The sequence below is a fragment of the Taurulus bubalis genome (genome assembly GCF_910589615.1).
Source record: "Taurulus bubalis genome assembly, chromosome: 19".
Taxonomy (NCBI): domain Eukaryota; kingdom Metazoa; phylum Chordata; class Actinopteri; order Perciformes; family Cottidae; genus Taurulus; species Taurulus bubalis.
This window is the reverse complement of record NC_136607.1, coordinates 12,469,910-12,485,329: the sequence shown is the minus strand read 5'-3', so window position 1 is coordinate 12,485,329 and position 15,420 is coordinate 12,469,910. Positions and strand designations below refer to the sequence as shown.

Genomic DNA, 15,420 nt, shown 5'->3' with positions numbered 1-15,420 from the left:
ATGCCTGCCGAAGTGAAAGAGGTAAGTGTGTGGTGGAATGGCTCTATTTGCTCTGTACCCTCCCTCTTTTTTTTTTGCCTATTAGGTTTTTTTTTTTTCTTCCTGCAGAAAACTGTAGCCCTCCACAGCTTTGCATTCTGCCTCTGTCATGATGATTGAAAGAGGAATGAATCGCTTCATCTCCTTGCTTCTCACTGCTGTTCGGTGCAGTCTCCTTGTGGGCATGGGGACATGATGCTAACATCTTCATCAAGTGTGTGTGTGTGTGTGTGTGTGTGTGTGTGTGTGTGTGTGTGTGTGTGTGTGTGTGTGCACGCGCATGGCCGTGCATGTGTGCAAATGCATAGGCAAGCTTATAAGGGGGATAATGTTTGATTGCATCATGAGGGGAGGTTGTTCCCCCAGGGGGGAAATGCTGCACACACTCTGGTAAGTGTATTGCCATGATGTATCAGAGAGACATTAAATCTGACCATGCAGCATTTAACTATTTGAGGATCAGAGGAGGGAAAAGAGGCTCCAAATAGAAACTTTAAGAATAAATAACATTCCTTTTTTTGGGGGCAATGTCAATTTCAATCAGTATTTTCTTTAAATAGACCAGCCTGGTTGAATTACAACTAAACAAGATGCATTGCTTAATGGACATGTCTGAATGAAGATGAATCTGTTTAATGCATGGGTCATTTCAGTGTCATTTTGATTCACAATGTACAGTGACACACTCTGTAGACTTACAGCGACCAATATGCGCATCACTGATTCAACAAATAGTGGAGGGCAGATGAGTTGTGGCAAAGTTGTGACTAATCTCTTCTGACATCAGTGGGCTGATGTCATGTTTTATTATCCAATGGAAGCATTACTCGTTCAATCCCACAGTTTGATAAAGACAAACTGCCTGTTAAAGCTGATTTATTCTGAGTTTGATCACTACAGAATGACTGGCCCTACTGATTCAATTGCAACCCAGAGTGCCCATTTTTAAATCATTTTTGCTTTCTGAAATGGATTTGTGACAAATTTGAATCATGCTTGTGGCTGTTGTGCCCTTGAGCTGGTCACCAAAATTTGAACTCACTCAGCATTAGATCAGACTCTGTGTCTCCCAAAATAATACCCTGGCTGCAGCTGGCCTCAATACTGAGAGTTGATGGGAACAAGATGCTAATCATGCCATTCTGTCTCCTGCATCGCTGCACCTTACATCTACATACCATTCTTTGATTTTCTTTTTATGCTAAAGTCAGATTCAGAATCTTCATCTCGACCTATTTGGCTCTGAGAGCACACTTAGTGATGGTGCAGTGAGTTATTTAAATGAGCCTTGACTCACAGCGGCCTGGCCTTCCCTGGAGCTTGAATCAGACGGGGACTGCACACAGGCCCCTGTCCGGCCTATTGTCGTCCTCCAAATCCTTAATCAAGCTATGTGGAGACAACAGAAGAACCCCGTGTGTCTTTTGGCCTAGCGTTCATTTAATGCTGCCTAACAAAATCCAATCAACCTTCCCCAGGGGTGTTTAAGCCAGGATCATGTCCCTGCTGCCAATTTCTCCCGTGTGACCCTTTCATCTCCTCGTCACTCTGACACATTTTGCACATGGATATGAAGGGCCCTTGTGTTTGAAAAAAAAAGAATCAAGCCCTCTCCCTCCACATCCAGTCAGCTGTGCACTGCAGCCTGATTTAACGCAGTGAAGTTGAGTTCTCAGCACTTGTTCGGTTTAATGTCGCAGCCCCAGAAAGAAGAGTTTTGGGAAATTTAACAGCTTTTTCTTTTCTTTCTTTTTTTTTTATCTCAGTGCATGTTCAGGATATTTTGTCCAGTGCTATTTTCTAAAAATGAAAATTGATTTAGTGTGGATAAGCAATTCAAATAGTGAAACGGGTTGTAAATGATGCGGTTGAATTGATTGTCTCTTTGATAAAGTCTTTTAATTATAAACTGTTTTGATGGGCCATTTGCATTATTGTTAGGGCTAGATTTCAGAGATATTCAGCTGGTGCCATCGGAAGGCCCTCAAGACGGAAAAGATGTTCATCAGATAATCGTATATTAATTGAGATCAATTGTGCAGCGAAGCACATTTTTATGGACACGCAAAATGAGTGTGAAGTTTGTTAGAAAATCAGCATATAATGTGTTTATAGTCAAATACTGCCTCCAGTTCTGTCTCAGTCCAAGATGCTGAATAATGTATCCACTCTGGTTGATGAAACCCATTTTATTGAAAAGAAAAAGAGAATTTAAGTTATTCTTGAAATAAAAAACAGTAAATTACAGAACAATTCACATGTTCTACCAGAGCAGCAGCTGGGTTATTGATTCAAGCATCGGTGGTGGTAAATCAAGTCTCACAACAAATAACTTCAAAGACAATAACTTCCAGTCCCATCTTTCTGTAGGCTATTTCATCAAGGGGGCACTTTTTATACACACTTTCATGGGGAACGTCAACATCTGTTTAGAGGGATTTAAGCATAAAAATGGATATTGAAATGGATATTTGGCCATGTTGGCCATGTTTTACAAGGTCCTGGTTTATGACCAAACACTGTTTATGCCCACTGTTGTGATTTTTTCTTTTGTTACCCAGTGGTCTGATCTGCAAAAGCCTCCCAGTCTGTCAGTATTTGTACATATCAACATAAGTAAATCACTCCCTAAAATTAACTTAACTAACTTTATCATTTTAAAATTGGCTGGTGGTGCATTAAAACAGGAATGAAGCTTGGATGTTTTATTTAACAAACCAAACACACATGCATTCAACAAATAATTATTTATCATTCTGTATGCTAATAACATACTTATAAGCAATCATTACCTGATAGAGATAAGCTAACTGATTCATTATTCATCCTAGTCTGCCCCACAAGGATATGACACTGGAGAATCCCCTGGAGCCATTTCATTAAAGAAGGGATAAATGTAATCTCTCATCCTTTATTATATCTGTCTAGATATCTTTTTTGTTGTCTAAACATGATCCCTGGCTCTGCACCAGGATGAGTATTGTTGTCCTATGGACCGCTCAATTAGATTATAGTTCATCAAATTGCTTGAACACAGAAAAAATGTCTGATTATTCAGACATAGTCCAATTTGAGTGTGCATATTGGCATTTCTCAGTTTGAATTCAACAGATCATATTTCAAATTATACAAATTATATGGTAATGGAGAATAAATTAGTTTTACTGTCAAGGCTGATTTGGCTCACAACTCTTCGTCAGATGCAGCTCCCTTATGACATGAAGACAACTTTAACATAGCATGTGCTGTCATGGTCTATCCTGTTATCTTTTCCCTGTTGTGTACATTATACACACAAATAATGCTGATCAGCCGAGGTGTCTGTTCTGTCTGTGCTGCAGGAGCAGAGTTCGGAGGGGCCTCCTCAACTATCTTTGTCTCAGGAGGTGAAAGACAACCCAACTGCCAATGACGAGCTGGACACGCCCACCTCCATCGCCTCCGTGATGACCTCGACCAATGAAAGCTCGACAGAGACTGACACGCCGCAGCAGACGGACACTGAGGTTCTTTTTTTTTTATTCAGTATTTTTTATTTTATTCATTTAGACTTATTATTTTGGAAATTATTTATTTAGTTATACTTGAATTGTCAGCCTATAAGAGCCATTCATCACTTGACACATACAAGAAAGCATCCTAAAGGAACAATTATTTTTATTTTCAAATAATTTTGCTCACACTGCCCTCAGTGTTAAAACCAAATTCAGTCAAATAAATCAGACAATAAGATTTCCTGCAGTTTACCATGCTTCTAAAGTCCAATCTAAACTCATCTTCAACCAGAGAAATTAATTATTGTTTGGCAGGAAAAAAGAATTCATCATTCGGTGCCTCAAAAAGCCAGCAAAGCGCTGAAATGATGATGATTGATCATCGCTATGAGAAATGAGCTGGAGGAGGGGAGGGAGCTGTACAGTACAAATAATTAAACCTGTAGGTAACAGAAACATGTTTGGTCTATTCCAAGTAAATTAACACCAACTAGTTCCTGCTCTGACTGTAAACACAACAAATTGGTTGGGAAATGGGATTTTAAAGACTGACAGAAGTTCTTTTGATAATAGTTGTGGTGCATCAATCCTTGTAGGAGTCCAAGGCCCTGGAACAAGAGGGTGAACAAGCCCCCTGTGAGACCCGAGAATCCTCAGAGACGCAGCAGGAGGACTTCCAGACATCAGACACACCTGATCTCACAACGACTCCAGAGGCTCAAGATCACGCTCCTATTGAGCAACCGATTCCTGAAGCAAGCATTGAACCCATTGAGTCTGTTACACCGACCACACCGACCAGCAGCACCATCACGGCACCCTCTCAACCTGCGGTGGTGCAGCAGTCCGAGGAGTCTCAGCCAGTGAACCCAGACAGGCAGAGCAGAGTGTACACCCTACCTGACAGCTACAGAGGCATCGGGAATGACGGATGTCCAGCGTATGGAAGCCTGTCCCGCGCCACCATGCATGGCTACTGGCCCGCCAAGAGCTTCCAGCCTGGGGCTCACTACACCTTACCCTTCCTCAGGGACAGCTACGCTCCGGCAGGACATGGCAGCCCCAAGACAGAGGAGGAGGGCCAAAGCGAACGGGGAGAAAACCCCCTGGACATGAAGGCTGACCACCCATCTGCCGTTTACCCAACACTGGGGGGAATCCACCAGTTCAGGCCGATCACCACCATGGAGCTCCTCAGGGAGCCCTCAAGAACCAGGTGAGAGGATGGTACATTGGATCCAACTGTATTGATCCCTCAGGGGAGACTGTGGAAACGGGTTTCAAGTGTGTTTGTGGTTTCCATGGAACCTAGATGTCGGCCCAAACAACAGACCCTTCATGTATTTAGCCACGTTGAAAAGGCCATGTGAGAATATTCTTTGTCACTAATGTACACTGAAAACCTCTGTTTGTTTATTTAAGGTCAGTCAAAATCTTTAAACAAACCCATTAAACATGTTTTGGTCAGAAAGCAGGCAAAGGATACTGATAATGACATCCCCTTTAACAAAGGATACGAAACAGACACTTCTAAACACAAGCTAATTCACTTTTGACATTCATTGCATCAACAATGTACAACAGTTTGTATAACAGGAACCCATTGTGACAACCAATACCATGAGTAAAGTAAATGTGACCAAATGCCTTGATACCAAACCAATTTGCCTCTGTAGTTTACCTCATCTACACAGTTTGTATTCAATACATTATTATATTTTATACAAAATAACCTATTAATATCAATAATAATAATAATAATAATAATAATAATAATAATGATATACAGTTGTGAATACAAATATGTATAATATTTGAAAAACTAAAATGCATGTGTTTGCCTAATAATCTCATCAAAGAAGTGGACAGATTCAGAGGTTTTGCATGAATGAAACAACACCAAATGATAAGTAAAGTGAGAGAGAGTGTATGTGTATAATGCTGTATACTGACACCGTACAGCATCAGTAGTAACAATGCCCAAATCAACACTCCGCCATTTGATCAGAGGACCTTCTGTGAAAATTGTATATCAAACTTTGTCGCTGCAGAGACACCCGGCAGTGGCCTCTATCTTGGTCCTGTGAATCCGCCTGGACAATAGAAAGACATATGGACAGCAGTTAAGTAGCAGCTGGTATCAATCAGGAATGGCAGCCTGCTGCAAAGTCAATAAATAAAGAGGTTTCACCGGGTATTGCCTGCCAGAAGCTTTTCCTTATCCCATATAAAATGACAAAACTGTTAACAAAAGATACACGCAACTCATTTATGCTGTTAAATCTGTGAGACTAAGAGACACTATTAAACCTGCTTCCCTCAAACTGTTAAATATACAGTAAAAAGAATAGTTTGACATTTGCTGAAATATGCTTGTTTCTTGCTGATAATTAGATGAGAAGATCAATACCACTCTCATATTTGTCTGATAAATACAAGTGTTTAATTAGGAGATGGTTAGCTTGACTTGAGGGAAACAACAGACTCTGTCCAATTGTACCAAACTCCGCCTGGAGACTCCAGGATGTATCTGTCCTGCCAAGAAAAAGAGCAGCACATAACCCCCCATAACAATATAACTTGTTCCTTTCACACTCAATTTTTTGAGGAACAAACAAACAATGGTAGGTGTTTGGATAGAGCTGGCTAGCTGTTCCCTCTGTTTCCAGTCTTTAGGTTAAGCTAAGCTAACCAGTATGTATTGTAATGTAGTGCTGGCTGTAGTGTACACATTGTAGCATCAATCTTCTTTTCCAATTCTCAGCAAAAGTGTAGTGTAATTTTCAAAATGTTGATTAACACTAAAATATCAAATGCTCCCACAATCTGGTTTCTTCGACCTCTCCGGTCTTGATTGACATCTTCCTGAGTGTCCTGTTAGCTTTGCTGCCCCTGTTAAGGTGGGACAAATTGCACCTTTATCATTCTCATTGGTAAACTGGTGATTTGTCACCCCATTAATTCTGATCGAATCACTGGCCCGCCTTCAACCTGAGCAGAGGTCTGATCGGCCAGAATAACTGAATATACCTGTTCAGAGGCTAACAAATGAAAGATTCATGTTTGTGTATTCTTTTTTGTCCTGACCGCAACACGCATGCATTCCATTTTCTGTGTCCTCAGAGGTGGATATGATGACGCCTTTATGGCCCAGCTGGAGGGGAATCTGAATCCTTTCTTCCAGGCCATGTGCCGAGCACAGACCCTGCAGTTCCCCCACAAACGCAGCAGCATGGTCAGCCTGGACAGCCTCCGCAGAGACCCGCGCTGGAGAGACCCCAACCTGCATGAGGTGATCTCGATGCTCAGCCACCCGATGGACCCAGTCAAGTCCAATGCTGCCGCCTATTTGCAGCACCTGTGTTATGAGAGTGACCGCATCAAGCAGGAGGTGCGCCAGCTGAATGGGGTGCCGATCTTGGTGGAATTATTGGACCACCCCAAGCCTGAGGTCCACCGCAAGGCCTGTGGGGCTTTGCGCAACATATCCTACGGAAAAGACCACAATAACAAAGTGGCCATCAAGAACTGTGATGGCATCCAAGCTTTAGTCAGACTAATGAGGAAGTCTAGCAGCATTGAGGTCAAAGAGTTAGTCACAGGTACCGCTCAATTCTTCACTCTTCCTGGATCCATAGATTGCAATCCTTCCTTTATTCTCAACAGCATTTGTATTATTTCCTTTGCAGGAACCCTGTGGAACCTCTCCTCCCATGAGCCGCTGAAGATGATGGTGATCAACAATGGGCTGCAAACACTGACTGATGAGATCATCATCCCACACTCAGGATGGAGGAGAGACTCCGCCAACCCCTCCAAACTGCTGAGTGCTGAGTGGACTACAGTCTTCAAGAACACCTCTGGATGTCTGAGGTACCTTTGCTTCAGTCGTGGAACATAGGACAACAGACACTAAAAGTGTACTACTTGTGGATTGAGTTCTCGCAGCTTTGCTAACAAAGTTGTTTCTGCAGGAACGTCAGCTCAGATGGGGCGGAGGCTCGGCAGAGGTTGAGGGAGTGTGAGGGGCTGGTGGACGCGCTCCTTCATGCCCTTCAGTCAGCTCTTGTCAACAAGGACACTGATAATAAGGTCATTGAAATTTGAGCCTTTGTTTTTTTAATCAAAATATTACAAATTGATATGGTACCATTTGCACCCTGGTACATTAAGGCACATACATACACAAATTCATATCAATGGCTTTTAGTCATTTTGGTAATTACATAAAATGCTGTAATAATTTGTCTTTTTTAAAAGGCACGGCCAAGAGAGTTATTTTTGTGAAATGGTCAGTTACTCTCCATTATGTATCGTCGTCTTCTTATGAATCCACTGAGACTTGTTTCTCACACTTCTCTAATTTAGCATAACATTTAAGTTAATAGCCTGTTCACAACTGCATTTGATCCAGACATGTAATGCAAGTCACCAAAGCATTCAAATAATGGATAAAGTTCTCCAAAGTGACATTTCCTCCAAATTTACATTTTGATAGGAAAACTCACCAATACATTTAATTCTGAAAAGGGACCTAGAATTTGTCAGCGTAAACACCTGTATGCCTGCCGAATGCTGTGCACCTTTCTGCAGAGCGTCTTTGATTGAAATCTTCTGTCGTCCTCAATTCAGTCCGTGGAGAATTGCGTGTGCATCCTGCGAAACCTGTCCTATCATGTTCACAAAGAGATACCAGGAGCGGAGCGATTTCAGGAACCCCATGCCAATCATCTGATGAGAACAGTGGGACACCAGAAGAAGAAGAACGAGACAGACTGCTTTGGGGGAAAAAGACCCAAAGGTTGGTCGCCCATGATACTTGATGGCATCAACATGAAGTGTTTGAGATTTGAGTCTGATAGTGCTTGTACAATCAAGAGACTTTAGTGCATCTGTTTTAGTAGCCTGTGCTTCAAAAACTGCTATTTTAAGCCCCTGAGTCATTTTCAGAATATTTTACATCTTATTTTATTGTTTTATTCTTTGTTATACTTCCTCTCCGCACATACACTGCCCATGCATGTTTTAGTTTTCATAGAATCTATTGTTTCGACCTTGAGCTGAAGTATCACATTGCTTGCCCTTTTTCATGCCAATGAGAATATTATATTTTATTACCCTGCATGTGCAGCAGCTGATGGTATATTTTGCTCTGCAGAAGGAGTGACAGGTTCCAAGATTTAAAAGCTTGTTTATATTCTGTTTTGCACCATGCAACTGAAGGTTTTTTGCATAATCCAATAGAAGTCATAATTTGAATTACAGCTGATATACAGTAATTAATAGGTTGCAGCAGCTTGTGCTGCAGGACACAGCTTAATGGAGAAACAATAGGGTTAGAGTTAATTGGGATTTAAAGTTTTATGGCTTTTCCCCACTACTAACCTTTCAGCAAATTGCACAAAATTGACAAATGCCTCTCTGAGCCAACCGGATACTGTCGGTACCCCCCAGTGACTCACCACATGCTCTGTGTCTTCTGCTGCTGCATAATCGTAGTCTTTGACATTGATCTTTTTTTCCCTTCGAACCGTATTCACCAGAGGAGTGGTTCAATCAAGGTCAGTCTGCTCGCTACTGCTGACTATTTTCATGGTGGTGATACTGTGATTCAATACAACATCACATTTACTGACATAATGAAAACCAGTGTTGTATCTGTGTGCATGTATGTGTCTGTGATGTACAGGTTGGAAAAATGGATTAATGGACAGAAAATACGGTACATTGGATTTACCAAAACGTACAGAACAAATGAAAGGTATATACTGAAGAAATGTAATATCAACTTCACATAAAACATTTTAAATTTAACACAAATAGTGACTGTGATGCATCTCATTATGAAATAAGTAGGCTATACATAAGGCTTATTTCTGATCAATTAAAGGTCGATTCATTATGAAGAGCGTCCATCATATATCATCATCATGCAGCACGATAATCAAGCATCAGTACCTGCTTTCTGCGTTATGTGATCTGCTTTGTATGCATGATGTTGGCATGGCCTGAAAGACAATTCATTTAAATGCAAAGCCACACTCCAGCACCTGCACTACTTGAGGAGAGTTTCATTACTAAAACAAAATGACCCTCCAACTGAAATCTGGCAACATCTAGAGGTGGCACATTTTCTCTGGCAGGAACTGGAATTCACTCAAGATACTGCCTGTCACTGATATATCTTTATTTGCTACACCTAAAACTATCTTTACTCTTTTGTGTCTTAACCGGAAAGCTGCTGTTTTAAGCCATGCATGCATATATATTTGAATTTTCACGGTAATATACTGTGCTGAATACAGTATATGTGGATCCGGCTGCCGTTTGAACTGAGATCAAAGCTATGCTCGTGGCTCCCACACTCCAACCAGTGAATGCAAATCAGTATGGCCAGTAAGGCCAGCATGTAATCCCTGATGCTTTATACTACTTGTCAGATGTCTGGCAATCTTAACTGGCTCAGTACAAAAAACAACTCTGCAGGGGCCTGACAGAGTTGTAATTTTGTTGCGTAGGGTTTCATTAAATTCATCAACATATTTTTCTCCTGGCCTGCTTACTTATTGACCTAATTGACCTAAAGTAAACTAGATAAAAGAAATTCTGGAACAGTGTTAACATAATCTATTCAGGACTTGCACTGCTTGAATGTCATCCATGTCTTTCTCTGCCTTTCTGTTCAAAGGCTTGGAACTGCTGTACCAGCCAGAGGTGCTGAGGCTCTACCTCTCTCTTCTCACCTGCAGTCACAACCACAACACCCTGGAGGCAGCCGCAGGGGCCGTGCAGAACCTCGCTGCAGGACACTGGGCTGTGAGTAGTTGGAACGGTTCTAGTTTTTACGCTCTTTGCAAAAGGGGCTGTGATTGTGGCGAGCATCCCACACAATGGTCTCTATATAGCTGGAAATGGGAGCATTAAACTTTAAATTGATGTAGTTATCAAGTGGCACATTGTTGGCCTAGTTTATATCCAAGTAAGATCACCATGGCTGCTATCGTAGTGTCCTTGTGTCCTTGTACATTGTCTATGGAGCTGGTCCAGGATTTGTCTCTGACATTATCACTATGGCTCTCTCCGCTCATAGCAAGAAAAGACTTGAAGTGAGCTGTACCGTAAATAAATCAGTTTTAGGGTCTTTTTAACCCTTTACTAACAGTTAGTCTACACTAGTGCTGCAATGGATCATAAAACTCACGATTTGGATCGAATCACAGGTTAGAGTCACGGATTGGATCACAGATTGGATCAGCACAACAAAAAAACGTTTTAGAGATCCCTGACCATGTTTTTTTTTGTGCCTCTGATACTAATTATCGATTATTTATTATTTGATTTTAGCAGCTGGTCCATTTTTTTTTGCCACCATCCCCACAGCTCTGAGATCCGTAAACAATGATTGATGAGTGGGATGTGAAGGCCCCAAACTCAAAATCTCAGCTGCATTTTGTGTTTGCTCTTCTAGTGGTCCAGCTACATCCGAGCCACAGTGAGAAAAGAGAAAGGGCTGCCTATTCTGGTGGAGCTGCTGCGCTCCGATGTGGACAAAGTGGTGCGAGCTGTGGCTATTGCTCTTCGCAACCTGGCGATGGACAGGAGGAATAAAGACCTGATAGGTACTGTCTTCTAACTCATCTGCATACAGGCTCTGCATCTGCATACTAACTTTGCTGTGTGGTCTCTCTGTCACACAGGGAACTATGCTTTGAGAGACCTTGTCGGTAATCTGCCATGTGGGCAGCAGCACCCAGCGAAGAATCTTGAGGGAGATACAGTGGTGTCTATTCTGAACACCATCCATGAGATCATCACAGAGAGCCCAGAGAACGCCCGAGCGCTCATACAGGGGCATGCAGTGCAGAAACTGGTGGCCATCAACAAGTCAAGGTACTTGAATCAATGTCTTTCAACTACTTGTTCTTGTATACAAATTTATGAACATGAACTGTATTTCAAACTAAACAATGAAAAATAAGATCAAATAATAATGGCATAGCCTGTTAAACAGAAATCCAAAGCTAAAGCTTCAGATATCGTCCTTTTTTCTAAATCTGACTAAAAAAAGAGAAGAAACAGCATTGGTATTTTAGTATTTGTTTGCAGGCCACTGCTTGATATCGGGTTGTACTTCAGACACAGCCTCGATGCAATAGCTCATGATATTATAAGCATCACATCCCAGGGCAATCAGGAATGGATTTGACTCTATGGGACAGTATTGTCTTGGAGCTGTCCTCTGTTGTCGACCACAATGTCTAATGATTTGTCGGCAGCCAAGCAGCTCGAGAGACCAAGGCAGCTTCCCATGTGCTCCAGACAATATGGACCTACAAGGACCTGAGGACCGCTCTGACCAAGGCTGGTTGGAACAAGAGCCACTTTAAGGTATTTTATTGCTATTTCTTGGATGGTGCATGCCTATACAAACAAAAGGAAAGCGTGACATTCTGTTATCATACATTGTTTGTGTTTCAAAGCCAACAACTACCGGAGTGACTAAAAAATCCAAGAGTGGAAAGCAAGGCAGCGATGACATCACCCTGCCTCTCATGGACAAAAACCAAGGTCAGCAAATCATTGCATGCATTCCCTCAGCAAAATGTTATTAAACCATCATTTAAATGAGCAAAGTGTCCTCTAGCTCAGGCAACAAAACTGCTTTTCAACATACTGTAGTTCTTGTCAGGTCAGGGACAAAGAAAGGGGCATTTTCAGTCCCAGACCATATTCTTCTGAAACATAGCCTTAAACCAATGATGTGCTGTCAAGGTTATCAGTTCAGAGACTTGGATTATTAGCCTGAACAGACTCTCCCAGAGGCAGGGCAGGCTCACGCATCACCAGTCACATTTCATTTGAATGTTGTTCCAAAAGGGCAACGGCTTTCCCACGTCAAGAGCGACCTCTAGCTTCCTACCAATACAGTGATTCTCTCTTGAAGCTTCTTTATGAATTATGATCATAACTTAAACACTCTTTGAAATATTTATTTGGGGGAATAGGTATATAAGCGATTTCATTGCATTTGCCTGTTCATCTTACTGGTGTTTCAGTCGAAATACATTTTTCAATGAGTACTTTTCGATAACTGGCCTCTAATGAAAAATGTTGGTGAAGAAATTACATGCTTTTTATTTTATTGTTTACAGTGAAGTGTTTTGGAAATTGGGGCTTTGAGTGAAATGCTCAAATAGACCTCATTTAACATTCACAGGCTTAAAGTGAGCCACATTTATTGACTGAAAAGTTAGTCTTTGACTAAAAGCTATGTAGCCAGGTTGTTCTTCACATTTATAAGCTATACATGGCTAAATAAAATGTGTTTCAAGTAGCATTAGCTGTAAAGTTGCCCATGCACGTAACATGAGTAGACTGAGGGATACGCCACATTGCATCCAGCTTCACTGGCTTACTGGTATTATTAATGTTAGCTAGAATTAATATAGCCACTCTCTTGAAAGAAGATATCTTCACAGCCATATGCTGTTTGCTAACCCACAAAGTGTATTTAAATTATACATTATTAAAGGAACCTTTTCATAACAAAAAATAGTTAATGTTAGCAAGTTACAAATTATTTTCTTAACTACTGACATCTAGCGAACTGACTTATAATTAACTTTTTTTGTGGCAAAAGTTATAATTTTTTATTTGGGGGATACAACCCTGGGGTTTCTCATTAAACCATAATGAAAGAAATAGACAATTATTGGAAAATCCAAAAGCAGGCTTCTTATTTCCAAAGGTTTCCCTAAAAGTACAAACACATTCACATCTGTTATTGTTCTCTCATTGTATTGAAAGACTAGCAACACTTTTGCCATATTACCTACTGCTAATATTATTATGATTCTTCCTTGCAGATGTATACTCCAGTTTAGAGCCAAACGATAGAGTTGGAGATGGAAAAGTACCTGTTGTGGAAAAAGACACTCTGCAGGTAATCTACCATTTGACTGTACTGAATTAGTTTACATTTTACGCGTATGGAGCATGAGATGAAATTGTAGTCATTGTGTTAGAGGATTTTGTTTAAAAGTATTACTTATCTGTGATTTAAATTTGAACTGTCAATTTTCTTTCATGCAAATTAACTAACACAATCTGTTTGCATATTTCCTTACCAAGGCGATAAGTGAGAGAAAACACTTCATCAGAGCTGGCAGGCCTGCAGTGGGCCTCATGGATAACAAACCTCCACCACTGGACTCCTGGGTGTAAACACAACAACACAGCCAGGGAAGCCGGTTAAATCCAGTAGAGACTTTCCTTTGTGAAATACGGATTTGTGCAATTTGCTCATTCTTGTACAGACAGACAAACATGCTCAATTAAAAAGAATTTCCTTTGTTTACAGGGAATAATGTGCCAAACATTTACATGTATTTATTATGGAGGTTATTTGGCAAAAATATGTAATAGATTTTGTCATTTAGGATGCTATACTGTATGCCTGAGTCTCATGATGGATTATGTATGACATCTGAAATAGCCTAATTATGCAAACTGTGGTGAATCATGACTCCAAAGAATATATGACATGTACAATTAGAATTTTACTGTTAAACTGTTACAATTCATACTACTTTTAGTTTGTCAAGTTAGGGCCTAAAGTGACATTTGGATCTGTTGTTGTCCATCCCCATGGGTTCTGGGCTAAAGAAGATTCGGATATATAAAATAATTGTAATAATATTTTTGGTCAGTTGTTTGAGATAATTAGGATTAGGACTACTATCGACCGTGTCATCAAAAACATCCAATTTATTTGGTATTCAGTTTATTCTTGACAAACCTGCCTTTAGACTAGACGTGGCAGTCAGAAGAAAATCTTCCATTTGTTTCATGATAGGCAAAATGGGATTGTAAATGTGTAACAAAGGACTGTTAATATTCTAAATGAAGGTATTTATATTGTAATATTTATTGTAATACCCATGTTATTAATTAAGGTTATTGATGTGCATTAGCTAATACAGGTAAGTGATGCTACATTCTATACAACTCTGCTTTGCAGTGGTTCTTTTTGCATTGCGATGTTGAATGAAAAATTAAAATAAATGATGTGCATAATTTCTCATTTTTATTTGTATTCTCTTTTTGTATTACAAACTGGATTCTGTTTGATCAGTGGGTGCCTGTTAGATTAAACAGCACCCACTGGCCAGTTTAACAAACCCACCTATACGTGTTCTGAAATGAATAGATAAATGGTCAAAGTGAAATGCTAAAAATGTGTGTTGTCTTATGTACACATGTTTCACAGTCAGGTCAAATGTTTAGTCACACTTCACAGGATACATCATGAGAACAAGGACTTGAACTTTAAAGCACAATTACAAACACAACGTACTTATTCTTCTATTTCTGACGTGGAAATACTGGGAAATACTCCCCCAAACTACTGTATCTCTTTAACCAAATCACACATACTAATATTCTATGTGATCTTATTTGAATTACTAGTGTTTTGACCCCCCCCCCCGAATCACTTCTATTCACTGCTTTCCCCTGAAACAGTTTGCAGGACCTGTGACAGAACATTTTGAAAACTTCTTTGGTGCATTTTCTATGTACACCCAGACAAGCTGTCAAGGACCTCATATCCGCAGGAGCCACGAGGGGTGATTATGAACTTCTGAACTTGTGTGTTGCACGCTGCCACTGAGAGGGCTTGAATGTGTTGGCATTAGTCATGTTTTAGATACACACGTGTACCGTGCGTTCACATATCTACATCGTCATGATTTGCATGTATGTGTCATCTACATTGATGCAGCACTATGGCCAAAATGTGTTATGTTGCAGTTTGTTTGAAGTCAGTCATTTATTTGTTGAAGTGGGTGTACACTGAAATGATTGTACTGATTGCGTATTTGTCTGA

General features: G+C 40.5%; 1 protein-coding gene across 1 annotated transcript; it reads left to right on the top strand.

Moving 5' to 3' along the window:
- On the top strand, window positions 1–13,783 carry arvcfa (ARVCF delta catenin family member a; the record flags this gene model as incomplete). The annotated part of the gene is made up of 16 exons (XM_079235688.1): window positions 1–21; window positions 3,387–3,545; window positions 4,130–4,749; window positions 6,657–7,135; window positions 7,223–7,406; window positions 7,508–7,625; window positions 8,166–8,334; window positions 9,077–9,094; window positions 9,223–9,294; window positions 10,222–10,349; window positions 11,002–11,152; window positions 11,231–11,423; window positions 11,810–11,921; window positions 12,014–12,101; window positions 13,400–13,476; window positions 13,665–13,783. 16 exons carry the CDS (start codon window positions 1–3, stop codon window positions 13,755–13,757), a joined length of 2,682 nt encoding a protein of 893 aa, XP_079091814.1. The 3' UTR covers window positions 13,758–13,783.
- Between the last annotated feature and the right edge of the window lie 1,637 nt (window positions 13,784–15,420).